This window comes from Podospora pseudocomata, chromosome 6 (assembly GCF_035222375.1).
Source record: "Podospora pseudocomata strain CBS 415.72m chromosome 6, whole genome shotgun sequence".
Taxonomy (NCBI): Eukaryota; Fungi; Ascomycota; class Sordariomycetes; order Sordariales; family Podosporaceae; genus Podospora; species Podospora pseudocomata.
In genome coordinates, this window is record NC_085890.1 from 458,679 (window position 1) to 486,507 (window position 27,829).

The 27,829-nt window shown below is 53.0% G+C and overlaps 8 protein-coding genes across 8 annotated transcripts; 3 read left to right on the plus strand and 5 right to left on the minus strand.

The window, feature by feature from the left end:
- Positions 1–549: 549 nt before the first annotated feature.
- QC762_604260 (uncharacterized protein) lies at positions 550–9,355 on the minus strand. The gene is made up of 2 exons (XM_062892121.1): positions 8,873–9,355; positions 550–8,728 (listed from the first exon to the last, which is right to left on the minus strand). Exons 1-2 carry the CDS (start codon positions 8,959–8,961, stop codon positions 568–570), a joined length of 8,250 nt encoding a protein of 2,749 aa, XP_062740198.1. The 5' UTR covers positions 8,962–9,355; the 3' UTR covers positions 550–567.
- Positions 9,356–9,787: 432 nt separating this feature from the next.
- On the minus strand, positions 9,788–10,911 carry QC762_604270 (uncharacterized protein). The gene is made up of 2 exons (XM_062892122.1): positions 10,429–10,911; positions 9,788–10,369 (listed from the first exon to the last, which is right to left on the minus strand). The coding sequence occupies exons 1-2, from the start codon at positions 10,582–10,584 to the stop codon at positions 10,013–10,015; spliced, it is 513 nt and encodes a 170-aa protein (XP_062740199.1). The 5' UTR covers positions 10,585–10,911; the 3' UTR covers positions 9,788–10,012.
- A 126-nt stretch (positions 10,912–11,037) lies between these two features.
- Positions 11,038–12,427, minus strand: QC762_604280 (uncharacterized protein). The gene is made up of 2 exons (XM_062892123.1): positions 12,228–12,427; positions 11,038–12,166 (listed from the first exon to the last, which is right to left on the minus strand). Exons 1-2 carry the CDS (start codon positions 12,333–12,335, stop codon positions 11,468–11,470), a joined length of 807 nt encoding a protein of 268 aa, XP_062740200.1. The 5' UTR covers positions 12,336–12,427; the 3' UTR covers positions 11,038–11,467.
- A 1,544-nt stretch (positions 12,428–13,971) lies between these two features.
- On the plus strand, positions 13,972–15,213 carry QC762_604290 (uncharacterized protein; the record flags this gene model as incomplete). The annotated part of the gene is made up of 2 exons (XM_062892124.1): positions 13,972–14,021; positions 14,103–15,213. The coding sequence occupies 2 exons, from the start codon at positions 13,972–13,974 to the stop codon at positions 15,211–15,213; spliced, it is 1,161 nt and encodes a 386-aa protein (XP_062740201.1).
- Positions 15,214–16,397: 1,184 nt separating this feature from the next.
- Positions 16,398–18,654, minus strand: HYM1 (Hym1p). Its single transcript, XM_062892125.1, has 4 exons — positions 18,179–18,654; positions 18,066–18,123; positions 17,524–18,005; positions 16,398–17,462 (listed from the first exon to the last, which is right to left on the minus strand). The coding sequence occupies exons 1-4, from the start codon at positions 18,284–18,286 to the stop codon at positions 16,995–16,997; spliced, it is 1,116 nt and encodes a 371-aa protein (XP_062740202.1). The 5' UTR covers positions 18,287–18,654; the 3' UTR covers positions 16,398–16,994.
- A 346-nt stretch (positions 18,655–19,000) lies between these two features.
- On the plus strand, positions 19,001–22,607 carry ILS1 (isoleucine--tRNA ligase). The gene is made up of 3 exons (XM_062892126.1): positions 19,001–19,236; positions 19,326–21,381; positions 21,435–22,607. The coding sequence occupies exons 1-3, from the start codon at positions 19,162–19,164 to the stop codon at positions 22,541–22,543; spliced, it is 3,240 nt and encodes a 1,079-aa protein (XP_062740203.1). The 5' UTR covers positions 19,001–19,161; the 3' UTR covers positions 22,544–22,607.
- Positions 22,543–23,329, minus strand: QC762_604315 (uncharacterized protein). The gene is made up of 3 exons (XM_062892127.1): positions 22,917–23,329; positions 22,763–22,858; positions 22,543–22,673 (listed from the first exon to the last, which is right to left on the minus strand). Exons 1-3 carry the CDS (start codon positions 22,977–22,979, stop codon positions 22,650–22,652), a joined length of 183 nt encoding a protein of 60 aa, XP_062740204.1. The 5' UTR covers positions 22,980–23,329; the 3' UTR covers positions 22,543–22,649.
- QC762_604320 (uncharacterized protein) lies at positions 23,221–27,750 on the plus strand. The gene is made up of 2 exons (XM_062892128.1): positions 23,221–23,797; positions 23,861–27,750. The coding sequence occupies exons 1-2, from the start codon at positions 23,677–23,679 to the stop codon at positions 27,436–27,438; spliced, it is 3,699 nt and encodes a 1,232-aa protein (XP_062740205.1). The 5' UTR covers positions 23,221–23,676; the 3' UTR covers positions 27,439–27,750.
- The last annotated feature ends 79 nt before the right edge of the window (positions 27,751–27,829 follow it).

The following is a 27,829-nucleotide window of genomic DNA, read 5'->3' on the forward strand; positions in this document are numbered from 1 at the left end:
AACCAAGTAGTTTACCGCAAACATATACAGACAGACAAACATATATGTTGTTGACCTTAGGCATCATGAAACACAGAGGGAAAGAAAAAAGTGCGCAAAAGGTGATTGATTATATTGGATCTTGTTCATTCTGCAAAGGATAAGATCACGATATTGAAAGATAAATCAATATGTGCCATGTCCGAAGGGGGCCTACTATCACATCGCACATACACAGTCTTCACCCTTATTCGTATACTGATTCAATTTCCCCTTCTCAAGATTTACTCAACAGGCCACCCCAAAAACAACATAAACATGATGTACAACCCATCATTCCGATCTCTCATTGCTACTACTCTTCCATCATTAATACAAACAAAAGTAACACAAAACACAATATACATAACAAGCCCCGCCCCCCCTCCATTAACTCCCAGATTTGTTTCCCAATAAAAAATATAAAAAACAGCCCTCAACGAAAAAAAAAAATGAATCCCACACCTCGCCCGCCTGCTAAACCAACATTCACAAAATTGATATCATTTAAACAACCCCCCTCCCCCGCCCCTCTTTCTTCCATACCCCTTAAGCCCCCTTCCTCTTCTCCTCAACCGGCGTCCCAACCTCGCTCTCCAGCGCAGTAATATTCGTCTCTGTTCCCAAAGCAGCAGGCGGATTAGTCCAGTCACTAGCCCCATCATCAAAATCCGACTCCTCACTACTACTGAACTCGTCATCACCACCACGAGGAGTAACAACCGTCGTGCAACTGCTGACCTTTCTCAACTTGTCTGCAGTCAACGTCGGCTCTTCAGCTTCCTTTTCATTCTCAGACTCCGACTCAGACTCCGACTCAGCTTCGACATGCTCAATATCATCGTCAGTAAACTCCGAGGCCGCGTCGTCAGCAGTCTTGGTTTCAGTTGTGGCGGCTTCAGTCTTGGGCTGGTCGATGACCTCCTCCTCATCCTCGGATTCAGACTCCGACGAAGAAGACGCCTCCTCCAGCTCGGGCGAAGAAGCACGGGAAGAAGCAGCGGCCTTGGCAGCGGCAAGAGCAGTCCCATCCTTTTGCTCAACCTCTTCCTCGTCGTTATCATCCTCAGACTCACTGCTCTCCTCCTCCTCAACAGCAGGAGCAGCAGCCCCCTCAACAGGAGTAGCCTCATCACCAGCCACCGACTCAACCTCATCCTCCGATTCATCAACCCGAATCTCATCAACCTTGATCTCCTCAGTCTCTTGAGGAATCTCAACCTGCTCCTCCTCATCCTCCTTGACAACCGGGACATTCTCCTTATCCTCCCCCTCCACCTCTCGATCCCCCATCAAATCCCCATACCCCTTCCCAGCCTTGTTCCCACTCGCAGCCCTGCTCTTAGGCGTAGCCGCCATCGGAGTCCAGCTCTCCTTCCTAAGGCCCCTGTTCGCAGCACCGCCAGCATGGTTCCTAACGCTCTGGCTTCTCTTGATGCCGCCGGCAGGGATGTTATTGTTGATCTGCGTCAAGCTAAAGTTCCTCTTAGCCTCAGGACTGAGACCAGACTGAGCAAGCGCGATACTGATCGCAGCCGAGGTCCCCCTAGCCTTGTTCGGACCGGCAGTATCAAGCGGTTGCTGTCCACTAACAACCCTCTTTCTGCTCAACGTAGACGAAAACTCCCTGTTGCCGCCACCGGGACCCTTCTTCTCGGGCAGGCCGCTGGCAGTCTTCTTCATGAGCAACACCTTAGAAAGATCCATGACACCCTCCAGCACCTTGCGCTCCATGTGCTCGGACTGGGTGGTGAGATCTTCAACCTCCTCACGACGGAACTTGCAGGCAGCCTCAAGAGTAGACAGCTCAGAGCAGAGGTTGTTCTTGCGCGAGTTGAGATCCTCTTGGTCAAGGCGCAAATCAGCCAGGCTGGTCTTGATACGCTCCTCTTCCTCCTTGAGCTCGGCCAAGAAGGCAGTCTTGAGATTGTCGTGCTCAACGCGGAGGGCGACATTGGCTTCCTTGACTCTGGTCTCTTCTTCCATGAGGTTGGAGAGCAACTCAATCTTGAGACGGTCATTGTCCTCCTTCATGGAAGCACGAAGCTCTTCTTGCTCAGCCTTAAAAGTGGCCTTGAGAGCCTCTTGCTCAGCCTTCAGCTGGGCCTTGAGTTGTTCGTGCTCCTCCTTGAGTTGGGCCTTGGCCTGCTCATACTCTTCCTTCAGAGCAGCCTTGAGCAAATCATTCTCCCCCTTAAGGGTGACCTGGAGCTTGTCGTTATCGGCGCGGAGCTGCTCATTGACCTCGCGAAGTCTGAGCTCTTCCTCCTGGAAGCTCTTGATGAAGCTCTCACGGAGAGCCTCCTGGTCAGCGCGAAGGCCGGCATTGATCTCCTTGAGAAGCGACTCTTCCTCTCTGAGATTGGCGAGATAGGTGTCACGGATGGTCTGCTGCTCTTCCCGGAGGGCATCGTTCAACTCCTTAAGTCTGCCCTCCTCTTCACGAAGGTTGGCCAAGAAAGTCTCCTTGAGCTTTTCCTGCTCCTCCTTCAAGGCAACATTGGTCTCCATGATGCGTGCTTGCTCTTCCTTGAGGTTGGCGATAAAAGACTCCTTGAGCTGGTCTTGTTCAGCCTTAAGGGCGACGTTGGCTTCCGTGATCCGGGTTTGCTCCTCCTTCAGATTAGACAAGAAAGTCTCCTTCAGGAGCTCTTGCTCCTCCTTGAGGGACGTGATCGTCTCCTTGAGTCGGGCCTCTTCGCTCTGAAGGTTGGACATGAAGGCAATGGTAATCTGCTCCTGCTCTTGAGGAAGAGTGACAGAGATATACTGCTTGAGGCGCTCCTGTTCCTCGCGAAGATCGGAAATCTGAGCCTCAACCTGCTGCTTCTCCTCAAGCTTGCGCTCCAAGGCAACGATGGTCTCCTGAAGTGTCTTCTCCTTGTCCTCATGCTCATCGGCGATGCGTTGAGTCTGAGCAGCAATGAAGATGGCAAGCTCAGCAGCAGTGGCCTTGACCTGAGAGTGAACCTCGTCAAGAGTGTCCAGCCGCCCGAACGCCTTGTCGGCAACCTCAGCATGGCCGACAAGAACATCAAGCTTCTCATTGACAGCAGTGTCATCGTACTTTTCGACAGGAATCTCAACGCGCTCCTGGATAGCCTGGGCCTTGGTGTGGAGCTGCTCATAATGCTGACCAACCGTCGAGACGAAGTCTTCAAGGGTCTGAAGAATCTTGGGCTGGTACTCGGCAACCTGGTCATTGACACTGCCGACCTTGGTGATGGCCTCTTGAACTGTCTCACGAGTGAGGGAATGTTCAGTCTTGGCCTCAAGCTGGCCTTCATCAGACTTGGTAACAAGCGCCTCAACCCGCTCAAACACAGTCTTGGAAGCCTCCTCCATCCTCTCCATCGAGTCGGTGACAGCAGACCCAAGAGTATCAACCAGCTGTTTGAGCTCCTCAGCAATAGCCTTGTTGCCAACAACTGCCGCCTCCATGTTGGCATCTCGCTCCTCACCCTTGGCAGCCCGCTCCTCATGAAGTAGCTGGAACTCGTCATACTTGCCCATCAGATCAGCAATCCGCTCATCCAATTTGGCAATGACAGTGTCGCTGGCGGCTTGAACCTTCTCGTTGGTCTCCAAGTGGGCAGTCGAAAAACTAGCCTTGGACTCCTCGACATCAGTCTTGAGAGCATCAAGCATAACCTTCAAGTCGTCGCCAACAGTGTCGTTCTTGGTAATAGCCTCCTTGATTGTAGTGCTGAAGCCATCAAGCAAAAGATGAATCGAGTCCACCCCCTTTGCCCCCTCCTCCAGCTTGCCCCTCAACACGCCATGGAAGTCCTCCAAAATAGCCTTGACCTCCCCAACCCGCTCAGCAACACCGACAATCTCCGCCTGCCTATCCTCCGTTGCTTTCTGGGCATCCAGAGCATGGAAATCCATGCACTCCTTCAGCTCCCCAAGCTGAAGCTCGAGGTTGTCCATGTTCTCCTTTGTCGGCAGCGAAGCCAAATCAACCTTCATGATGTTCTCAATGAGCACCTTGGTATCAAGACAAACCGCCTCGACAGCCTCGACGTCGGTCTTGGTGATTCGCTCGGGGTCGTCCAAAGCCTTCTCATGGCGCTCTTTCATCTCGTCAAAAGCAGCAACGACCTGGTTGACCAGTGACTCGACCTTGAGAATATCTTCCTTCTGAGAAACAATCTCCAACTGGCTAGCCACGCCACCCACGCTCTCTCTAGTCTCGAGGATGAGCGTCTCCAACGCGTCGATGTTATCCTTCTTGGATAGGGTGTCAACATGACTGACCAGGCCGGCAAGGGATTCTCTGGTCTCCAGAATGAGTGCCTCCAAAGCATCAATATGATCCTTGCGCACGCCCTGCTCGCCGTCAATGAGATCGTCCAGACGAGCCTTGGTATTGCGAAGAATGGTCTCGATGGCCTCAACATCCTCCCTAAGGGCGGGCTCATCATTCTCGCTCGGTACTCTTGGTTCCCTTGGCTTGCGGGGGGGCGGATCGCGGGTTGACATCTCAATCACCGTCGCCTGGATCTTCTTGAGTGCATCCTCCATCGAAGCAAGTGGGACTTGACTCGACAACTTGGCAACTGACTCCTGTACCTGGCGGATCGTATCCTCCATGCGGCGGGCGTCTTCCTTTGACATGGCATCGGGATCAGGAACAGAGGTAGCCTGCATCACCTCAACCTTTTTGCCCAGCTGGGTAAGCAAGATCTCAAGATTTTTGATATCATCCTTCTGGACGGTTTTCTCAACAGGGATGATAGCTCTGGCCTTGATCTCCTCCTCGTCGTTGTCCTGGGCCTTCTTCACCAAAGCTAGCTCGTTGCTGGTGCTCTTCCTCATGTCATCGATATCGGCTCTAACGCTATCGAGGCCAGCTTTCAGAGCTTCCAGAATTTCGTCATTGGCGGTGAGGTCGGCAGGCTTGTCGCGGAGGTTGTTAATGCTGACTCGGATATCGCCCAGGCCTTCCTGAAGCGCGTCGAGAATCTCAGTCAGCCCGGCAATCGGCCGTGAAGAAACCTCAGCCCTCAGGCTTGAAAGCCCCTCCTGAATAGCCATGAGAACTTCCTGGGTGTACAAGCCGGCCTGTGGGGTGACAGGCACCATGCTGGAGTTGACAACCTCCCGGAGAGACTCGAGCTCCTCCTTGAGCATGGTCTTGGAACTGTCAGTCGACTTGAGCACCAGCTCGCCAACCTCATCGCGGAAGCCATCAAGAGTTTTGAGCAAGTCCTGCATGAACTCTTCCTTGTCCTCGGAAGATGATGATTCGCCCTTGACGCGGTCAACGTAAGATTCAATCTCGGACCTGAGCTTCTCAAGACCGTCACTGTCAGCGGTGCTCTTCTTGGACTCCTCAGTAGCAGCCTTGAACTCGGCAACCATGGCGTCCCTAATCTCCTGCAACTTGGCGAGAACCTCTTCATTACTAGCAGCTGGGCTAGTGGCATTGGCAGAAATAACTGCGGACCCAGATGACAGAGTCTGAAACTCCTTACGAACAGACTCGATCAAATCGGCAGCAATCTCAGTCGTCAGATCAACCTCTTGAAGGCCACGCTTAACAGCCGCGACCATAGCCTCGGGGTCTTGACTCTTGGCTGAATCTCCTTGCTCAAGCTCCTTTTTGACGATATCAATCACATCGGCCGCGATCTCAGTGGAAAGATCCAAAGCCCGAATACCTTCCTTGACAGCGTCGACAACATCAACCTTGGACAAGTCAGACTTGGTTGCACCTGAGCTGGAACCAGCAGCGGCCGCAAAGTCAAAGCCATCGAGTGTAGTCTTGACAGCATCTGACACATCAAGCGAAAAGTCGAGCGAGTCGAGGGCGGACTTGACGGCCTCTTCAATGTCGGATTTCGAAAATGATGAGCCAGGAGAGGCATTCATCGGGATCTCGGAACCAGAAAAAGATGGGGGCGATGGCATAGGAATATGAGAGCCCATACTAGCGCTTCTGGGCACCAGCGCCCTCTCATTGTTGGCCGAAGGAGAAGAGCTGCCAAAGTTGTGGTCCTCCAGCACTTTCTTGACGGCCTCTGCCACAGACTTGGAGAGCGTGTTGGTCAAGTCCATCTTTTCCAAGCCATCCTTGACGGCATCGGCAACATCGTCTCTGCTCAGGTCGAGGAATTCAAGTCCTTCCTTGACTGCGTCCGCAACATCAACGCGCGACAAGTCCGGTCGGGGAATCATGGCCGCCAGAGCCTCAATATCAAAGCCCTTGAGTCCTTGCTCAACCGCCTGTCGTACCTTCTCCTCCTGTCCCCTCAGACCTTCCTGTACAGCATCCAACATGTCATCAGACAAATCCAGTCCCTTCAAAGCCTGGCTCACGGCCTCAGCTACATCTCCCTTTGTGACCGGCTGTGTGACAAGCGCCTCAGAAACTGTTTTGCTGAAATCAAAGGCGTCCAAGGCATCGGCGACAGCATCGATAACATCGTCCCTGCTAGCCCCCTTTGGTTCAGGCGGTGGCGGCATAGCAAGAAGTCCTTCTCTAACGGCATCAAGCACATCCTCCCGCGTGACCTCGTCACCAGTCTTGGGTGGCTGTGGAACCTCCCATTCTCCAAGACACTCCGTAACTACCTCGAGAATGTCCTGCTTCCGCAACATCTCGACCTTGGGTGGCTGATAGTTTCTCAATCCCTCCGCCACAGCAGAGAAAACCTCGTCCCTTGTCGCGCCCATCGGTCGCTTGAAGTCAGCCAAGCCCTGCGCCAGACACTCGAGAACCTCTTCCCTCTCCAGCCCAATTTGCTGAATCTCGATCTCTGGCTTGTACTTCTCCCAAGCATCCTTAACAGCCTGCATGACGTCCTCTCTCCTCAAGTCGGGAGTCCTTGGGTGGGTATCCTTGAGGGCGGCGCGCATAGCGTTGTAGAGCTCCTGCGAGTCAAACTGATGAGCCTCGCGCGGACCGGTCAGCGCATGGGCCTCTGTCGAAACATCACCTCCACTACCGCCGGTATAGCGGTAATCCCTGAGGATCTTATTCATCTGCTCCGACATTTGGGCCAGGCCTTGCTCGATAATGCGCTGCATGTCCGCCTTGTTGCCGTCTCCCCCACCGTTGCTAGGCACACCCTCAGCGAGCAATTCTTCAAACTTCTGCCCGAGGTCGCGTCCCATATGTAGCACCTCGCCCCGGAGCTTTACAACCAACGCCTTGACCTCGGCAGTAAGCCCGCCAGCGTTGGCCAAGCTATCTTTGACAGTTTTGATAGCCTTGTAAACCTCCTCATTCACGTCTCCACCGCCCTGCAAAAGTCGGCCCGAGTTACTAGGGCTATCATCGTCGTCATCTTCCCCAACATCCCAGTTGCGATTCTTGTTCCCGCCGCCGCCGCCACCAGCACCGCCCGCAGCGGCAGCAATGACAGCCTGTTGTTGATTCTCCTTGATAAACCTGGCAAGTTCCTCGATTTTGTCAGCAGTGGCCATTCCAGAGAGTTTACCGGCAAGGTCCGAGAGTTTGTGGCCCAGGTTCTCCTGTCCCTCCTTGGTAGCCATATCCCGTATGATCTTCTCTACCAGGGTGACAGTCGTCGAGTTTGTTCCGGTTTCCGAACCAACCAGGGATGGGGTGCTCAACATGGATTCGCGATCAAAGGAAGCTGCAAAGCTGTTAGGGGACGGAATACGCGGAAGAGAAAATGGCCGGACGGATTTACTGAGTTGAGTGGGAGAGGTGGTGTGATGACGACCTTCCAGTAACAGGGGACCACCATAGAGGTCGCGGTTGGCCGCTCTGGCTTTGCTCTCGGTAATGAGGTCTCGGAGACTCTTGCGGATATCCTCGTCGCGGGCATTGGTCGCTTCCTTGAGGCTGAGAAGATCGGTGGCATTGTCACGGGAACGTCGACTGAGAAGAGACATTTCCTTTTGGAGCGTTGTCGCAATATCGGTGAGGGTAAGAATCTGGTTAGAAAGAAGATCCAGGGACTCGGGTACCTTGGCTACCTGGACCATGGCATGCGAATTGTTGGTGATATCTCCTAAGGGTTGTGAGTGCGCCTGCGGTTGGGGCGGAGGCGGTTGCGGTTTCTCGGGCTCCATGCTGGGAGGGGGGGGTTTGGGACCCATCGGGGAGCTGTAGAGATTGGTGTTGGTGCTAGGAAGGTGAGTGTTAGACTGGGTGCTCATATTCTGTAGCGCAAGCATGGTAGCTGACGGAGGGGGGGTGTTTTCTCCCAGAATACTCTGGTGAGTAGCCCGGCGGGCAGTCGGGCGGATGATGGGTGTCAAACTAGGACCCGGTTTCAACGTTGACCTGTCATCGCCGCTGTGGCCGAAGTAGTCCTTCTCGTCCTTGGGTTCTATCCAGGAGTTCCTTGCGTTTCTCGAAGGGGTAACGGGCCGGGTGTTCTTCTCGGGGGACCTTTGTACGGGAAGTTCTCTCGCCGGGGAACTGCCGGCCTCGATCATCATGCTCATATCCTTGACCGAGGTGGGCTGGAGAGAGTTCATTCGGCGGTGGGTGTTGGCGCCTGGGGGTGCGGGAGCCATGCCTGGGATGGGCAATGGGCGTTCTGGTGAGACTTCGAGGCGCTGATGCTTGGGTACGTGGGGCACCAGTGCGGCATTCTCCCGGGCCTTCTCAGCCAGGGCAGCATGGGCGGACTGGATGGCACTACTAGTTCCTGTCCTCGACACGATGGGGGACTGGGGGTTGAGAGGAAGTGGGGGAGGAGCCCTCTCGGGGTCAGAGCTGTCCCACCTGTTCTTCATTAGCGATTGCCAAAGATGCGACATGGCATTGTGGGAGAGGATATCATAGCATGGGTCATTGTGGATTGCCAGAAGTGGGATGTGAGGCAAAAGAAGATGGATGATGTGTGAGTGTGGTGAGTAAGTAACATACATGGGAACCAAGGCTCGGCCGTGATCCGAAAGAGAGGCGGAATGTTGGTGTCTTAGGTCGCGCGGGGTGTCCCTTTCGACGGGCGCCATTGCGTTGATTGTGTTGATTATATGTGGGTATCGTGGGTATCGTGGGTAGGTTAAGGGCGAGCGCTACTGGAATGCTCTGGTGAGGGTAGGTTGGAGTGGAATGCGACGTGACTCGATACAAGCAAACAGTCGAGCAACGAACGGCAAATGGCAAACAGAAGTCGCTTTGCATAAAACTTCGTCGACGAGGGGATACCAGACGCCGGCCAAAGCACGACAACAAAAATGGGTATCGTGAAAAAAGTAAAGGTGGTGAAGCAAGCAGAAGGCTGGAAATGGTGCTCCTCTTCCGAGTGGGTATAACAAGGTCTTGATAAGGCCTGTCAATTGTGCAGTCCAAGAGGAGGGGCTGTCAACATGGAGCGGGCATGGAGCGACATGGGCGCCTGAGCTGGCGCCGTGCCCACCAATTGCGACCAATAGCCCTTTCCTGTTGTTGATTTGAGTGGGTTCCCCCGGCAACGTGTTAGCCGCGACCGGGGGATATCCTTGCTTCCAGCTGCAGGAAGCACTGACCAGCTGCCTTCTAGCCGTTATCGATAACCGCCAGAGCCTGTGACCAAAGCTTGAACCCTGTTGTTTTGTTTCCCATCGTCGGTGATGTGCCGTCATGGTGCAGCAGCACTGTCTTGAATGAATTTCCGGGAGACCGTCTCCATCTTTTAATGCAGAGATCGAATGGGGGGATCTCGAGTATCTGGCATCAGTTCAACAAACTACTGCAGCTACACTTCAGCATACATATAATATGCGTGTGTTCCCGTTGCATCCCAAGCATGAGAGTGGGGTCGAAAATACGGTGTGTGTGCGACTCGATAACTCGAGCAACCCCTCCACAAGGCAACATTGGGTCTCTGCCAACTTGGTTCTTATAAATATTTCACGCGATAGTTATTCTGTTGATGTCATACAAGCTCTACCCCTGGCCGTTGTATCAAGGCTCCATCTCAAAATGAATCTATCTCAAGTCCCCCCCCCCAACCCCAAGATTACGCTAATTACACACATCATGAAGACTCTCCTCCTCCTCCTCCCAGTGCGTGTGCCCCTTTTATGGCCTGGTAGGCGCAACAGCAGTGACGGTGAACTGCGAGCACCTCTGGAGGCCGATATCAATTTTGACGAAAGCCTTGCTATCATACCCGCTCAAGCAAACGGGCGCGCCATTGGCCTGAATCCGGCCGTTGCCAACATCGAATCTGACAAACAGCAGGTCGTTCCTCGAGCAGTCCTCGGCGCGGAAGGTGGTCTCGTTGAAGGCAACGCAGGCTGTCTTGCCGACAAGGTCACCACGAAAGGGGGCAGCAAAGCCCCGCTGGACAATGAGGACGTCGGTCCCCAAGATCTTGCCGGGTGTGACTTGTCTGTCGGCGTGTGTCCAGGCGCAGGCGGCTTGGACGATCTCGCCCTGTTGCATAGACTTGTCAGTGTGCTGGTTTTCAAAGTAGGTTCATGGGAAGAGCATACGCTGTTGGTGAAGGTCAAGCACTCATTGTTGGGGATGCCGCCAATCTGCTTGAAGACAAGAGTATTGGGGCCCTTGACGGGTCCTGGAGGGACGAGGATCTGAGCCGTGGAGGTGGCAAGAGCGCTCAGAAGAGCAAGACCGGTGGTGAACTTCATGATGACGGGTAGAGGGTAGGTGATTGCAAGACTGAGAAGATGATGCTGCTGCTGAGACCAAGAATTAATCAATCCAAAACGACAATCCGTCTGCTTTATACATCTTCCAAAACGATGAGAAGCATGATGGTATCATAGGTTCGCATAAAACTCAAGACAAAAATAGCATCCTTTACGTCGTAACAGCCGCTCGTCGATGATATCGGGAACTACAACCTAAGAAGCGTGGACTACAACCACAGCATGTGGGCTTCAGTCGAAAAAAAAACTGAGAAGAGACTGTTGAGCCCAACGAGGCTACATCTTCGTCTAAAATGCTACGAGTGCGACTTTAAAGTCTGGTACCAGGATGCCAAGCCATGCGCTCAGGGTTCATCACATTATTTTACCCGGTAGAAGTCATCTCCAACATGACTTCGCGCCGCGGCATCAGTCGGATTATGATACCACGAGATGCAGGCACCGCTACTAGGCAGGTAAGTATTCTGGTGGCGAGGGTCAAAGCATACCTGCTTGGGTGCTTGGTATCTACACTATCATCACCATCTGTCATGCGCAGGCCTCTTCGAGGACGAGAGGGATGTCTTGCTGGGTGCAACCCCTGAACGCCATGCAGCCATGCAGCTTCCCACGTTATCATGTTCCTCTGATGAATATGCTCACTGAGCTCGGAAAAGCTTCCCCTTTTTGCAACAAGGCCGGCCTCCTGCTCTTTTCGACGCTGCCGGTCTTCCGTTGCCCCAATACAGAAGAATCATCCCATCCAAGCTGTACCCCTGAGTCCTAACGTGTGAACTTCACCATCCAATAATGGCCGCAACACTCATCTCATGTTGGTGTAAGTATGTACTCGCTATAACATCCCATCTCATACACCTCCCCCCTAAGCAACAACAACAACAGCCTCACTCTTCGGCCCCCTCACCCCAAAAATCGTACTCCCCACCCTCACCTCATCACTCCCCATCGCAATCGCCCCCTCAAAGTCCTCACTCATCCCCATACTCAACTCCAGCAGTCTCTCTTCCCCAAACCCAAGCTCCTTCCTCACCAAATCCCTCTGCTCCCTCAACACCTGAAAATCCTCATTCTCATTCTCCGGTGTCGTCTCCCTACTCCGTGCAATTGCCCCAATAGTCATCAACCCCAACAACTCCAAATTAGGGCACTCATTCTCGATCTTCTTACACAGCTCCACTGTCTCCTGCCCTGGTGCACATCCCGACTTGGACTCTTCCCCCGAAGTGTTGACCTGCACATGAACTTTGATCTTGCCAAAAATATCCGGGTTGGTCGCTGCAGCAATTTGATCACCGCGGTACTTGTCAAGGAGCTCAGCCTTTTTGAGGGTGTCGATGCTGGAGACGCAAAAGAGGTTGGGGATTTTGGCGAGGTTTTTAGTGTGTTTTGATTGAAGACCGCCGATGAAGTGCCATTGAATCGTCCTGGGGAGGAGCTCGGCTTTTTGGGTCAGTTCTTGCGAGTAGTTCTCCCCAAAGTAGAGGTGTTTTGTCTCAGGAGCTTCATGGAGGGCGAGGATGTCGTTTGCGGGTTTGAGTTTGGAGACTGCTACGAGTCGTACCTGGGGGTTGGTGTTAGATATTTGTAATGTGAGATTTGAAGGTGAAAAGACAAAGACTCACAGGACGCCCCTTGGCAACGACGGCGATTTTATCTTTGACGCCCTGTAATTGCGAGATGAGGGCGCTGGCTCTGGCTGGGTCTACTTTCATTTCGGCAGTCTCGCTCATTATGCGATTGGTATTTTGGTTGGTTATACAAATAATCGAATATGGGATTGGTTTGTGAGATCTTGGGTGAAGTGAACGCCTTTCAGATGTCATTCATGGGATGGGTTAAGTGAGGGGCATTTCGCTGGAGTTCCATAGATGACTTGCCTTATCTTGCTCTAACAGAGCTATGCTTTTTCTCGGCGATTTGCACTTTATCTTGTTAAGAATGCGATAGGCTAAAACTGCGGAGAATCTCCACCAACAGAAGACCCGCTCTCAACAACACATCTCAAGATGGTCTATAAGCGTACATTATCCTGAGCCATGCTCAAAAAATAGTCAAGATATGTTAAAGATGATCAATAGGTGTTTAAAAGTAATAGATTAGTTGCAAGGGACAGCTGAAAGGCCCATGTTCTATTTAAAAGATGTAAGTTGGGAGTTATATTTGCTGACTTGCGCCACCAGATCTTTTGTCCAGAACGTGTTCATCTGCATCATGAAAACAGTTCTCAACCGCCGTAACAGACGCTGATACTTCGTCTCTCCCACCTTCTTTCCACTTCCACTTGTTGAAACACTTCCCCTTCCCTGCGGAAATACCTCTAAAATCCATCTTCTCCACCGTCATATCCCAAACACACCTAATCCTCCCACGCAAATCGAACGTGCATTCAGCAGGTGAGAAAGGTGTCTCCTATGATGAGTATGGCTTTGTTCTGTGACTGACACAGGGAGGGTGTCTTTACTTGAGGGTGATGCTTACAGCACGTGAAACATCGAAGATGCCTGGTAGGATATAACATACTTTCCACAACGAGACCGCCGGACGCCAGCCCTGTAACCTTTACCATGATCTATTGCTCATTTTCAACCTTATCGTATGGGACTGGGCGGCCATGACTCTTGCCGGTGACTCTTACCGATAATTGACAGATTGCTACACTGATATTTATCAGGCATAGTGCATGGATGGTATGTTGGTAATGTAGAGTTTGCGATGTTGGAGCTTAGGGCGCAGGCCCGGCTCGTCGTGAGGAGGAATGTTGACGGCCGGTGGTTTACTGGTCACTTTTTCACAATAAACTTAGATTTGTTGAGTTCAGATACTCAGTTCAGCGAATTCGGTTGTCAAAAAATGGGAGCATGCTTAAGGTCGTTTGTGGATTCACCTACCTGCGTTGGGAGCCCATTTTACTTGGGTTTGGAGCTCTTGCCTCGGCCAAGTGAATAAACTCGTGACGGCAATGTCGACCTACTTGGATCAAATTCTCTGCTCTCACGCATCCATACAAGACCCAGTCTTTTGTACTCGATTTCTTTTCACTCACCCCCACTCTCTCTCCCTTTCACCACCCCCCAACACTCTCACACGACTTCCACACTCCCACACTTCCACACTCACTCACTCACTCACTCACTCACTCACTCACTCACTCACTCACTCACTCACTCCCACAACGTAACACTCGCCAGTGTAAAATTCTCTGCAGAAGGCCGACAACCAAGGATTTGAGGACCAATATCGACAATTGCGACTCTAAGCTGGGTATAGACAATGGTAAGTATCCTCACACTCCTGGGGAGTAACACAATAACTGATACCTTTCACAGGCACGCACCCCTAGTCGCTCTAGTACCGCGACCGCCAGCAATGAGGACGTGGGACAACCTATTCCGCGACCTCGTGGCCGTCCCAAAAAGGTCATAGCTGTGGGTGAAAACCACACTGCAGCTACCCTTACACCTAGTGTAACACCTCGCGGCCGTGGCAGGCCCAAAAAGAAATCCGAGCCTGTTGATCTTGAGGAAGAAGCTCCTGAGTCTGAACAAGAACTTGCCGAACCCCAGGAACCTGTTCCCACGCCTCGTTCCCGTGGCCGCCCGAAGAAGAAGGTACACCATTGGTCCAAGCAAGCCCGAGGAAACCACGCCGTTCAAGCAACCCGCAACAGCTCCCCGGCCACCTGGTCGCCCCAAGAAGCCAGTGCCAGAGGCTTCTCCTGAGGAAGTTGCGAGTGGCAAGTCCCAGAAAGTCCCAGTCACGGCAGCCACGATAACTACGACCAAAGATGAATTGCGCGCCGAGCTTCTTGGTCTCTCCACTGGATTCACTGATGGAAAGCCATATAGCATCACTAGTCGCGGTCGCGGCCGTCCCAAGAAGACCCAGACCGTGGAGACAGAAGAGGTTGACTCGAACGAGCAGTTGTTTGACGAAGTCGAGCATATGCCAATCAAGCGTGGCCGAGGGCGTCCCAGAAAATCCGACACCCCCGTCAAGAGTGCCCAGGGCACAGTCAGCCGTTTGCAACCTTTCAAACACTCTGAGACTGACACTAGCTCTACCCTTACGGCTATTGTTACTGAAGGTGTCAAGAAAAGGGGCCGTGGGCGCCCCAAGAAGAATAGTTTTTGGTTTCTGGGGGCTGTTGAGGTGACCACGAACACTCAGGCTAAGGGAAGTGAAGCCGATGATGATGCCATCGACAGCCAAAAGATTGCTAAAGAGGATGCCAAAATTCCTTTGGCTAAATTCATTGAGCAAGATGAGAATGATTCGGACCAAGACGAGGATTACGAACCCTCCCCTTCTCCGTACCACTCTTCATCGCCCTCTCCATCCCACGCTCCGCCCCAGCTACCTTCAATGCATACCGTTTTCAGGAAAAGAGGTATCAGCCAAGTCAACGGGACCGTCGAGAAAACCCCCAAAAAGCGGCTTGTGCACTTTACCGTTGCCAGAAAGACTGCTGCCAGGCGCTCGGCTTCATCACCCAACACGCGGTCCCCGGCTTCGTCAGCTAACGAGCGGTCCCCGGCTTCATCTCCCAAAGGGCTTGTGCCTAGTTCCCCTTTACGACAACTACCAGTAATCCACTCCTCTCTTCTCTGATAGGCGAGTACAGTGTCAACTACGTTGTCGTGGGGGTTAAGATTCACCCAGGCAGCCTGACCATCAAGCTTGCCACCGACGGCGGGGAAGACATGCTCGCTGGCTCTCTTGAGCTGAACCGGTGGAGCGGTGTGATGAGATTTGCCCTGACGGAGAAGAAGATCCGGCAGTACGTCCTTAGACAGGAGCGGATTGAGCGGGAGAGTCTTGTTCTCTCTGATATCATGCACCTGGAGGATGGCGAAGATGACGAGAATGAGATTTCTCTTTCCAGGGGCAAGGAGGTTGCCAGTTCTGGTGACGATGACGACGACGACGACGACGAGGCTGCACTCACTCACAAGCGCAAGGCGTCCTCTGTGGATGCCGCTTCCAAGCATCGCAAGGTTTCATCGCAGTCGAGTTCCTCTGCCAAGGTTCACACTCTTTATTTTGCCTGTCGGATCAAGAATATTTTCTCCAATGTGGTGGAACACAAGGCCCAGATGGGAGCTGTTCAGGTTCATACGACGAAGGCTGAGGTGATGGCGTTTGAGGATGCGATGATTTGTGTCCCTAGTGGTGAGCCGTGTGAGCTTAGTGGGGAGACGAGGAAGGATAAGGGGCCCGAGTGGCCTTCTCAGGATTGGTTGTGGGGAATTTTGCTGAGCCGCGCTCGGAGTGAGTGGCAGGGCTGGAGGGGTGGTCTACGAGGATATCGCGATGTTTTTTTAGCTTTTTGCCTTGGGGGGGCCGGGGGGGGGCATAATTCGGCAATGAAGATGGGTGAGGTATCATGGCATCTTGTTCGGCGTTGGGTTTGGTTCGACTGGTTCTCCGGTTTCTCATCGAGAAGAGGGACCTATTTGCTTCGGACCGTGAGTTTTGCTGAAGAGGCGGTATTGAGGCAAATTACTAGCGAACATCGACTTTGCGTTTGGAAAATGGTCTTCAAGGTGAATCTTTGCTTTCTAATATTAGGTTTGGGACAAGGACATATGTTTGAGATACAGGGTCATAACTGAGGATGACACTGGGGGTTCGGAGAAGAGCGAGACTAGTCCGAAGTATTGACTTCCAATTGTTAGTGTACTTATATTGCTGAGAAGAGCATTGTTGTTCATAAAACTTTCGTTTTCTTCTACTGAGCAGTGACATGGCTGGTAGGTCTCTGATAATAAGGAGAGTGTGGCACCCACGTCCTTTCAGTGGTCATATTGGGAACATTATAGTTGAAAACTATCTACAGTATCTCTACCAGGTTCCAGGCCCCATCGTCTCCTCTCATCTGACAATGCAAACTACACAAGCTACCCTTTTCTCCAAACCTCCCCCCTACAGTAAGACCACAATGATTGTTGTATCTGTCTGTCCCAGTAGTACTTTATCTCTTTCTCTCCCTTACTCTCGAGGTAATTACATTACCGTTTATTTCTCTTTCACACTCTCTAAAAAAAAAACTCCTCCCGTTTTCTCACATGATGCAAAAACCCAACACCTAAAAACCCAACCCAACCGAACAACCAGCCCACCCTAACCGGGGCCCATCGATCCATCAATACACACACAAAACCAACCAAACAACGACAACTCAATTTGATTTCCACCAATGTCAATCCATCCATCCCAAACAATCCCAACCAACCTAGGCACCTTTAAACCCGCCTCTGCTGCTGCTGCTGCTGCTGGCGCCTCTCCTGCTGCTCACACTGCTGCTGCAGACACCTCCCCCGCTGCTCCTGATACTCCCGATACTGCTGCTGATAGTGCTGCCGCCCCTCCTCACCACCACCACCTCGGCCCTACCGATGTTGCGGCTGAACAGGCTGACTCGGCATGTTCCTAATCTGCTTGATCAAAAACTCCCTCTCGTCAATAAACTGCTCATCGTCCGTCCTGTCCTCTAGAAAATGACTCAAAAAGTGCAGCAACTTCTCCCTGTTCATCAGCAATATCTTCTGCACCGGCACGCTCTTGTGCGGGTTCGCCACAAAGACTTTGAAAACGTGGAACCCCTCATACTGCACCATTTTCCGGTCGTCTCTGAGCAAGTTCATGCAGATCTTCAGGTGCTCCCCCCTGTCGACGTAGGCGGTCATGACGTTGTAGTTTGATCGGTCGAGCAATATCTCGCCGAGCAGTTTGATCGACTGCCGCTTGGTGACGTAGCTGTTGGATTGAACTAGGACCGAGTTGTACCGAGAGAAGAAGAGGTCAAAGTTGACGGCGAGGTATTTTGGGACGAGTTCTTTGTGTTTCGTGAGGAGTTCCTTTTTGGTAGGGGGGATTAGTAAAGGGAGACAGAAAATAAAGGGGTAAAAGGGGACACACTCTAAACGTGGTAAAAGCATCCGCCGCCACCTCAAAAGAGCTCTTATCTATCCACTCAAAAAACTTCCAGAAAACCCCGTTGCCAGTTTGTGGCCTTTCGGGGTTGATAGCGCCCAAGCCCCTCGAGCTGGACCCCATCTCGTCGCCGTCGTCGTACAGTATCACCGCAGCGGCGGCCTCATTCTTGAGAACCTCGCGCAGTATTGTCCCAGCCGGCGTAGCGCTCTCCTTGTGATCGTACGACTTGCATAGCTCGACCAGTACTTGCGGTCTCTTTTCTACCACCCAGGCCAGGGCCAAGGGTTCGGGTTTCTGAACGCCGGCGGGGGTGCGGAACCGGAAGATGTAGGAGAAGATGACTTGGGTGTCTTTTCGAGATTCGAAGGGGAGACGGTGAAGGTTGGCGGCGAGGAGGTAGAGGACATCTTCTTCGATCATACCGGTGATCAATTGGTAGATTTGTTCGGGGGAGGGTTCGGCTTCTGGGGACATTAGATGTTAGTTTATGTGTGCGGGGAAGCGTTGAGAAGAGCAAAACATACCGGGAGTGCCTTGGAGAACCATTTTGATTTGCGATAGAACCTTTGCTAGCTCATCTGCCTGTGTTGGGCTGATTAGATCTTGTTGGGCGCATTGTAGAATCATCAATGTTTACCTTTGGCCCTCCTTGCGGTCCCTCCAACTTGGAGATATGCTCCCTCGCCTGCTTGGGCAGGTCGGTCGCATTGGTCCTTGTGCGCGTCCGCCCAAAAAGAAAAGACATGTTGCTGGAATCCGCCGGCGCAGCGAAGCGCAAGTTCGACAGTCAGAATCGGGTACAGGGTCGTCCTAGGAGTCGGAGACAAGTCGAGAATGATGTATGTATGTACAGTCTCGGAGACGGGAAGCAAGCCTTGGCGGGCACCTTGGGGGCCCAGGTGGTTGATCTTATCGACAAGCGGTATCGGATCCCCGGTTTAGCCACAGAAGAGTTGTACAAATGCCCGCTCACGCAGAGTGCATTTTTGCTCTTCAGAATGAAGTCTGGCAAAGCCCAATCTGGCCTTAAACACAAAAGGTCAGCTGGAAAAGGGGCAATTGTTGTGATGGCAACTCAATCCGTCACAGGCCCAGGATGTTGTTGTTCCTGCCGCTGCCACGGGCACCGACAGGGAGGGGAGAGCAGTGACAGGGTCAGCACGGGCGCTAAGATGGATGGATCACAGGCCTATCATAACCCTGGTCGGCGTTAGGGGGCTACTTGCTGGATGGCGGATGTGAGGCCGAGATGCGCTGTGATCTTGGCGTGTCGCAGAGTTGTGCTCTAACAGTCGATTGGGTTGATTTTTGCGGGGCGCTGCAAGGCTGCTGCCAGACCCCGCAGTCAACCCCTCCAAAAGTTGTTCTGGGGCAGAAGGCCAGCGCAATCGTCTTTGAATTTCGAGTCACACTTTAACTTCGAAATTTATTGCCCTCCAAGCAGTTACCGGTACTTCTGCACCGCCTGTATCCCAAGTGAGTCAGGCCCGCTTTTCACTTATGCCTATAGCCTTTTCTCTCTTCCTTCTCTGTTTTTCGTGTTGCCAGCAGGACCACAGGACTGACCTTTAACATCTCCCTCGTTACTAGGGCGGTTTCTGCGAGCGCATTGGTTTCAAGATGTCCATCGATTTCCCGAAGGAGGAGGAGGCCACTATCCAAAGATGGCGCGAGATCAAGGCCTTTGAGAGACAGGTGCGCACACCGCCTGGCGCGACCAGGGCGCCAACCTTTACACCTCGCTGCTGCTGCTGTGGTGGTGCGTGTGCTTATACATAGCATAGGTCGAGCTCTCTGCTGGCAACCCCAACTACACCTTCTACGATGGCCCCCCATTCGCGACGGGTCTGCCTCACTATGGCCATCTCCTGGCCTCCACCATCAAGGACATTATCCCAAGGTATTGGTCCATGAAGGGTTTCCATGTCGAGCGCCGCTTTGGTTGGGATACCCACGGTCTTCCCATCGAACATGAGATCGACAAGAAGCTCGGTATTTCCGGCAAGGCCGCTGTGATGGAGATGGGTCTGGAGAAGTACAACGAGGAGTGCAGAGGAATTGTCATGAGATATTCCGAAGAGTGGAGGCACACCATTGAGAGGTTAGGTCGCTGGATCGACTTTGACAACGACTACAAGACCATGGATCCTACTTTCATGGAGTCCGAGTGGTGGGTGTTCAAGCAGCTGTTCGATAAGGGAGAGGTATATCAGGGCTACCGTGTGATGCCCTACTCGACCGCACTCACCACTGCTCTGAGCAACTTTGAGGCAAACCAGAACTACCAGGATGTCACCGATCCCGCCGTTGTCGTCGCCTTCCCCCTCGTCGACGAGCCCGAGACCAACTTCCTCGCCTGGACAACCACCCCCTGGACCCTGCCATCTCACACTGGTCTGGCGGCGCATCCTGACTTCGAATATGTCAAGATTGCCGACGAAAAGACGGGCAAGAACTTCATCATCCTCGAGAAGCTGCTCTCGACGCTCTACAAGGACCCCAAGAAGGCCAAGTTCAAGGTCCTCGCCAAGTACAAGGGCAAGGACATGCTCGGGTGGAAGTACCTGCCCCCATTCGACTACTTCTATGAGGAATACAAGGATGTCGCCTTCAAGCTCCTCAACGCCACTTACGTTACGGCAGAAAGTGGTACCGGTATCGTTCACCAGGCCCCGGCTTTCGGTGAGGACGATTACAACGTAGCCGTTGAGGCTGGCATTGTGACCGAGAAGCGCCCTCCTCCCGACCCGGTTGATGACTCGGGTGTTTTCACCAGCAAGGTTTCCGATTTTGCCGGCATCCACGTGAAGAAGGCCGACAAGGAGATTATCAAGTACTTGAAGGGCACTGGCAGGCTCATTGTTGAGTCTCAGTACAAGCATTCGTACCCCATGTGTTATCGTTCCGATACCCCTCTGATCTACAAGGCTGTGCCTTCTTGGTTCATCCGCATCCCCAAGATCATTCCTCAGATGCTCGAGAACATCGAGGGCTCGCACTGGGTTCCCTCGTTTGTCAAAGAGAAGCGTTTCGCAAGCTGGATCGCAAATGCTCGGGACTGGAACGTGTCCCGTAACAGATATTGGGGTACTCCCATCCCCCTGTGGATCAGTGATGACGGAGAGGAGCGTGTCTGCATTGGCAGCATTGAGGAGCTGAAGGAGCTGAGTGGCTATGAGGGTGAGATCGCAGATCTCCACCGTCACAAGATTGACCACATCACCATTCCCAGCAAGCAGGGCAAGGGCACCCTCAAGCGCGTTGAGGAGGTCTTTGACTGTTGGTTTGAGTCTGGCAGCATGCCTTATGCCAGCAAGCACTATCCCTTTGAGAACAAGGAGGAGTTTGAGAAGAGCTTTCCTGGTGACTTCATTGCCGAGGGCCTTGATCAGACCAGAGGCTGGTTCTACACTCTTCTCGTTCTTGGCACCCACCTCTTTGGCATCTCACCTTTCAAGAACTGTGTCGTCAACGGCATTGTGCTCGCTGAGGATGGCAAGAAGATGTCCAAGCGCCTGAAGAACTACCCAGATCCCACCGTCGTCATGTCCAAGTATGGTTCTGATGCCCTCCGTCTGTACCTCATCAACTCGCCTGTAGTGAGAGCCGAGCCTCTTCGCTTCAAGGAGTCTGGTGTCAAGGAGGTCGTGGCCAAGGTTCTTCTTCCCTTCTGGAACAGTTACAAGTTCTTCGAGGGCCAAGTTGCGCTCCTCAAGAAGGTTGAGAATATTGACTACAAGTTCGACCCCAGCATGGAGTCGTCCAACACCAATGTTATGGACAAGTGGATTTTGGCAAGTTGCCAGAGTCTGCTCAAGTTTGTCAACGAGGAGATGGCTGGTAGGTAAAATTGTGTCACCTGGAATCTGAGCCCGTGTTAACCTGTTTTATAGCCTACCGTCTGTACACTGTCGTGCCCAAGCTTCTTGAGTTGATTGACAACACCACCAACTGGTATATCCGTTTCAACCGGAAGCGGTTGAAGGGTGAGAACGGTCTTGAGGACACCCTCCACGCTCTCAACACCCTCTTTGAGGTTCTTTTCACGCTGTGCCGTGGCTTGGCACCCTTCACTCCCTTCCTCACTGATACCATCTACCTGAAGCTCCTCCCTTCCATCCCTGAGAAGCTCCAGGGCCAGGACCCCCGCAGTGTTCATTTCCTTCCCTTCCCCGAAGTCAGGCAAGAGCTTTTCAACCCCGACGTTGAGCGCAGAGTGCAGCGCATGCAGAAAGTTATTGAGCTGGGCAGATACTCCCGCGAGAGACGTACTATCGGTCTCAAGCAGCCCCTCAAGACGCTCATTGTCATCCATCACGACCCACAGTATCTGGAAGACGTGCGGTCGCTCCAGGATTACATCACTGAGGAGCTCAACATCCGCGACATTGTGCTGACCTCGGATGAGGCACAGTATGGTGTGCAGTACAGCGTCACGGCTGACTGGCCCGTACTTGGCAAGAAGCTCAAGAAGGACATGGGCAAGGTCAAGAAGGCGCTGCCAAGTGTCACCAGCGAGGAGGCGTATGCCTACACTCAGACTGGTAAGTTGGTGGTGGACGGCATCACCCTCGAGGCTGGCGACCTGGTTGTCAAGCGTGGGTTGAAGGAGGATGAGTCTTCCAAGAACTTGGAGACCAACACCGACAACGATGTCCTTACCATTCTCGATGTCGAGATCTACCCCGGCCTTGCCGAGGAGGGTCTTGCTCGTGAGATCATCAACAGAGTCCAGAGGCTGCGCAAGAAGGCTGGTCTTCAGGTCACCGATGACATCAAGATGGAGTACAGAGTGCTCAGCGATCCTGAGAACACTGGCTTGGAGAAGGTGTTTGAGTCCCACAATGAGACTATTACCAAGGCTCTGCGGAGGCCGATTGACAAGCATGAGGTCACCCACATTATGGGCCAGATCCCCGAGAAGAAGGAGGAGGGCATCATTGCTGAGGAAGAGCAAGAAGTACAAAAGGCTACTTTCTTGCTGCGTCTCCTCAAGCTCTAAAAGAAAAGGTTTCATGATATCCAGTAGCTTAGGCGTGTAGCAAAATGAAACAACGTTAGACGAATAGTGTATCAATGCTGCGAAATTTTGGTTTTATTTTTATTTTCTATTTACCCTGTTTTGCGGCAGCCTAGATGATGGTTATTGTCAGAACGTTGGCTTGTATTATTTTGGAGCAACAGCTGGGTAACTAAAAAGGGGTTAACAAGGGGCACACACCAGGTAACAATTCTTCAACGCCATAAATTCTTTGGCACATTGGTTCTTGTGTACGGAATTGTAGTCGGCAACCACACATTGACCATATACGGTAGCCTGCTTCCATTGTTAGTTTGTGTCGAGTTTCAACATGTGTGCTCCGTGGTTGCCCCACCTCAGCAGTGCATTTTGACACAGCTTGAGCGAACCGTTGGATGGGACGAGTCTTTTGGGTCATGTTTGCGTTTGCTGCCCAATTTAAAGCTTGAGCCGGAACAGCTATTAAGTCGAGATGGGTGTCGAGGGCCTGTCTGAAACTGCTTGAACTGTCGACTCGTGGACTTGAGAGAATGAGTGGTTCACGAGGGTTCGGGTTCCCCTATCCCGTCTTGCATGATGTTTGACTTGCTTCTTGTCGAAGGTCTTGGCATCTCGAAGGCGCGCACTGGCCCGCCGTTTGCTGGATTCTGCCCTGGCGCGCCAAACAAAACTCCCAACCGTTCCTGTCCAATCATTGCTGGCCATCGAGGCCCAGCCATCTGGATTACCTACCTTATGTCACGCCCGTCGCTTTACGCGACTTTTGAGGCTTCACCATCCGCAACTTCGACACGCGCCCCCATCACCCCCGTCCCCTGCCGGCCGACCATCCATTGCACCTCCTTTTTTTCCTTCTCCACGCATCCATTGGGCGGCTTTTTTGTCACTGCCGTTGCTGTGCCGCCGGTGCTTTCGCGACTTCAAATCAAGGCCGAGCCCGGCTTGTGCATTTGCTGCGATTCATTGTTTTTTTTTGTCGGCCAAGACACACGCCTTGTTTAGCACCAACTATTGCTGTACGCTTTTGCTTGTAATTTACGAACAAGACAACACATTTTCGAATTGTATCAGCCCACGTCAAAGTCTATCATGCCTTGGAGGTGGCGCCCTCTCCCATGCCGCCTCACTCCTCTCTGCCCCTCCGAGACGGCAGGGCTGGGCCTCCGCTTCCTTCTTCTTCCAACACCTTTGTCAACAGCAATAGCAGTCAGCTCCACGAGCCGTATTCAGATGAAGGTTGGTTTCTCTTGAAGCTTTTGCGCCGCGCCCACTGAAGCTAACCTTGACCTCGCGCTCCAGACATTGAGCTTATCCACGAGATCGTCGCATTGGGAGAGTCCATCTTCCCTACCCTACCAGAACGAGACAAACTACCTACAGAAGCCCTCTTCCGCGCGGCAGAGGAGATCCTCCCCAACCATGGCTACGATCCAGATGACCCTCCCTCCCACATCTCGCGCCTCATCTTTAAGATTGGGGGGCAGCGATCGGGGGAGACACTCAGCCACAAGTTTAGAACCGTCTTAGAAGGAATGGGTATCAAACTTGAGTTTGTTCCGAGCAGTCCACCCACCAGACCTGACTCACTTCGATCTTTCCCACTCACTGAGGAAGAAACCACGGTCGAACTCGAGCTTGGCACCACCCCCCGCCGGCAACAGTTGCCACAGCAGAGGCGGCGCAGGCATAGTTCTGTCTCCCGTCGAAGCGATGGAACCGTTGTGTCGGATGAAGGGACTTATGAACTACCTATTCGCGCACGATCGCGACCGAGATCTCACTCGGTATCGTTCTTGGACGAACCAGGGCGCGACCATTCGGACGACGAATCAACGCGCCCGTTCAGCCGCTTGGGAAGGGACGGAAGAGTGGTCCACGCTGACCCACGGCCGGTACTCAAAGCAACGACAAAGGAAAATATCAAGAACTGGAGCTCGGCCACGAGGGAAGCCACGAGGAACAGGGAAGCCCTGCGGCACATTACGAATTGGCGCCGGGAAAACGAGCAAGCGGGCAATGACGAGCTGGAGGACGCGACTGAAAATGCAGTAGAGAATCAGCGACCCAAACAAGGCGGGCCGCACATTCCAGCGCATTTTCGCGCGCATGTCCCGGTCAAGGACGTTGTCAATCTCCCGCGTGGTTTGGGAAGTACCCGGCCACATGTGACCACTGCCGGAAACGGTGTCAACAAAGGACGGCCCGCATCCCCTTCCACCATCGCGGATACTGAGCCGGTGTACGACTCGCCTCGCTCCGACGACATCATCAACGGAGCACGACGTGTGAGCGACTCGACCGCTCCGACCCAAGACGACGACCGGCCCCGACAGCAGGAATCTTCCGCATTGTCCCATGGAGATCGTTCCGCCGTGGATATCCAGGCCCTGGAGGCGAAATTGGCGCAGCTCAAGATGGCCGAGGACGAGGCACTCGTCAAGGATGCCTTCAAGACGTGGGAATACTACTTCCAAATCGCCCAGGATACGAACCGTGAACTCTTGGCCGTTGCCGAGGATGTCGAGGACCGCGACCTCAAGAATGAGGTTATTGAGGTTTGGAAGGAAGAATACTGGGCCCTCCTGGAGGAACAGGCCAATATCCAGGCGTTTGTCGAGCACCGGGAGTACACCGAGCGCATGGAAAAACGCGCGACCAGGGTATACGAAATCTACACTGTTCGTACCACGATCACGTTCTGGCACGACTTTGCGCTGGATGAACGCGACCGGACCGCGGTAGCCCGAAGACATCTGGTGCGCAAGAAGGCTTTTGAAGCCTGGCGCCAGCAGCTCATCGAGGACGAGGCCAAGGTTACCAACTTTATCCTGATGCATGCGCTGCAGAAATGGAGCCAGACTACCCTGCTTTCCGAGGTTCGCCATAAGGTGGCGATCAAGACGGACCAGCATGCCCTCATCAAGAAATGTCTGGGCATCATGCAGGAAATTCAAAAGATGCATCTTGCGGACACATTCTGGTCGGTTCGGATCTTCAAGTTCAGCCTGAACACCTGGCTCGACAGGGCGAATGATGCTATGGATCAGCACGAGCTAGCCATTGACGTGGACGAGAGACTTGTGCTCGACGAGGCAACCGGCATCTGGCACGAAGAAACCCTCTACCTCCAGGACACGGCCATGGAAGCCACCGTCGAGGGACTGAGACAGGAATGCCGCAGGACCATGGCGTACTGGCAGGAGCAGGCAAGGCTCAATAAACTTCTGAGATGGTATCAAGATGCCGACGAGGAAGACACAAGGTATCACGTTTTGGATACGTGGTATTCGGCCTTTCAAGGGGCTCTTCAGGATGCCGAAGATGCTGACGCGATTCTGCTCAGAGAACCTCTCACCCGGTGGGAGAACGTGACGAAGCTCAAGATGTTTACCGAGCGCGATGACCAGTACACGATACTCGACGTGCTGTCGCATTGGGCGAACGAGGAACGGCTCGGGTTCTGGAGACGTTACACGGACGAGTTGGCGATGGAGGGGACGCTCAAGCAGGTGCAGGCTGCTGCTTTTAGGTCACAGAACGAACGAGCGGTTGACGAACGAAAGGCCATCAGCATGGATAACTATTATGTGTGGGGTGATGTGGTGGATGAGTGGTTGATGGCGCTGGATGTGGGGGTGGCCTGGAAGCATCGACGGAATGCAGATGTGGTGAATATCTTTCGCACTTGCAGGCCGATTGTGGATATGTGGCTGGATTACCACTGGGCGATTCTGGAGAGGGACCGTCGTGCTGCGAGACAGGCGGACAGCATGGTCAAGCGTTTCCGTGTTATTGGAACACTGGACAAGTGGCCGGTCATTACGGAGAAGAAGCGAAGGGAGAGGTTGATGAGCTCGCTGCGGCAGTTTCGGCGCGATTACAAAGTCAAACTTGCGAGTTCCTGCTTGGAGTGGTGGTTTCACTTTGCTGGTGATCATGTGGACACTGGCAGATATGCTCATGATACCAATATTCACTATGAGAGTCAGGATATCAACGGGCAACTCAATCACTGGCTCGAAGTTGCAAGGACAGCCGGAGATATGCAGGATGTGGCCGTGGACGCCGAATTGGAGGTCCATTGCAACAACTGGATAGAGGAGCTGCACGAAGCCCAGGCAAACGCTGAGTATGCCATCAACTATGACGAGGACAAGACTCTTGGTCAGTATTGGCAGGCTTGGGAGTTTGAGGCTCTGCAGCAGACAAGCAGGAACCGCATGGCTCTCACGGTCAAGGAAAGAAACGACAAGCGTTGGTGCAGCCAGATCTTGGACGAGTGGCAGCAGGAGGCCAATCCGGAAATGACACAGCTTGATCCGAGAGCCAGCATCATGTCCCGCCGCAGCAACAGGACTCGGACCCACGGGTCCGGAGATGATACCCTCGGCCCAGGCGGCTTCACAGCAAGCCAGCTGGTCACTGTTAACACCAGCACCCTCCCCGACCGTTCTCGCTTCTCCCGCCCTACCTACCCAGAAACACCCCGTGTTCCAACCGTCTCCCTACTCGGCCGCAACCCACCACCCTCTGCTCGCTTCTCCACTCGCTCCAGAAGTCTTGGCCCAATGCTCGAATTTGACGAGACTAGCTTCTTGCCTGATGCTGAGACCAATGATCCTGGGTTCATGAGCACTCCCACGAGAAGGACTAGCACTTTGCGGCCGTTGGGTTATCGACCCACGACTACCCCGTCTGCTATCCTCCCCAGCCCCTTGGAGCGGGGATTGAGGAGTGAGTACGGCGCGAACGGTAGCTTGGGAAGTACTCCAGGGATCATCAGGTCGAGGCTGGGCCAGCCGCCGTTCAGGGGGAGCACGTTGAGGACGAGGGTCGAGTTTGCGGATATCAGTGAGGCTAGTGCTGAGGATCGGTAGTCATTCCTCTGTGGCGCCGCTCTGGTATAGATACGATGTACGAGTCGCTGTGTGTGTGTTACAAGACGGGACTGGGTGTCTGTTTCTGGCGTCTTGTTTATACTGTTTGTTTTTGTTGCTTTGAATGCTGGCTGCGTGGTTTGGTTTTGGATATACCCCAGGGCTCTCAAAAAGCAAAGGTTTTTTTTCTTTCTCTTTCGGTGGAAAGTCTTTTTTTTTCTTTTTTCCTTTTTAAAATATTTGTTTATTTTTGGGTTTGCATGGCATGGATTGGCGGTATTTTCTTGGTCGACTACAACGGGAGACTCACACTATAACAAATGGCATGGCGAGCGAGGCGTAAGGTTTATGGGTTTGAAGCTGGGTAAGGGTGGTGGTAGGGGCGGTGTTG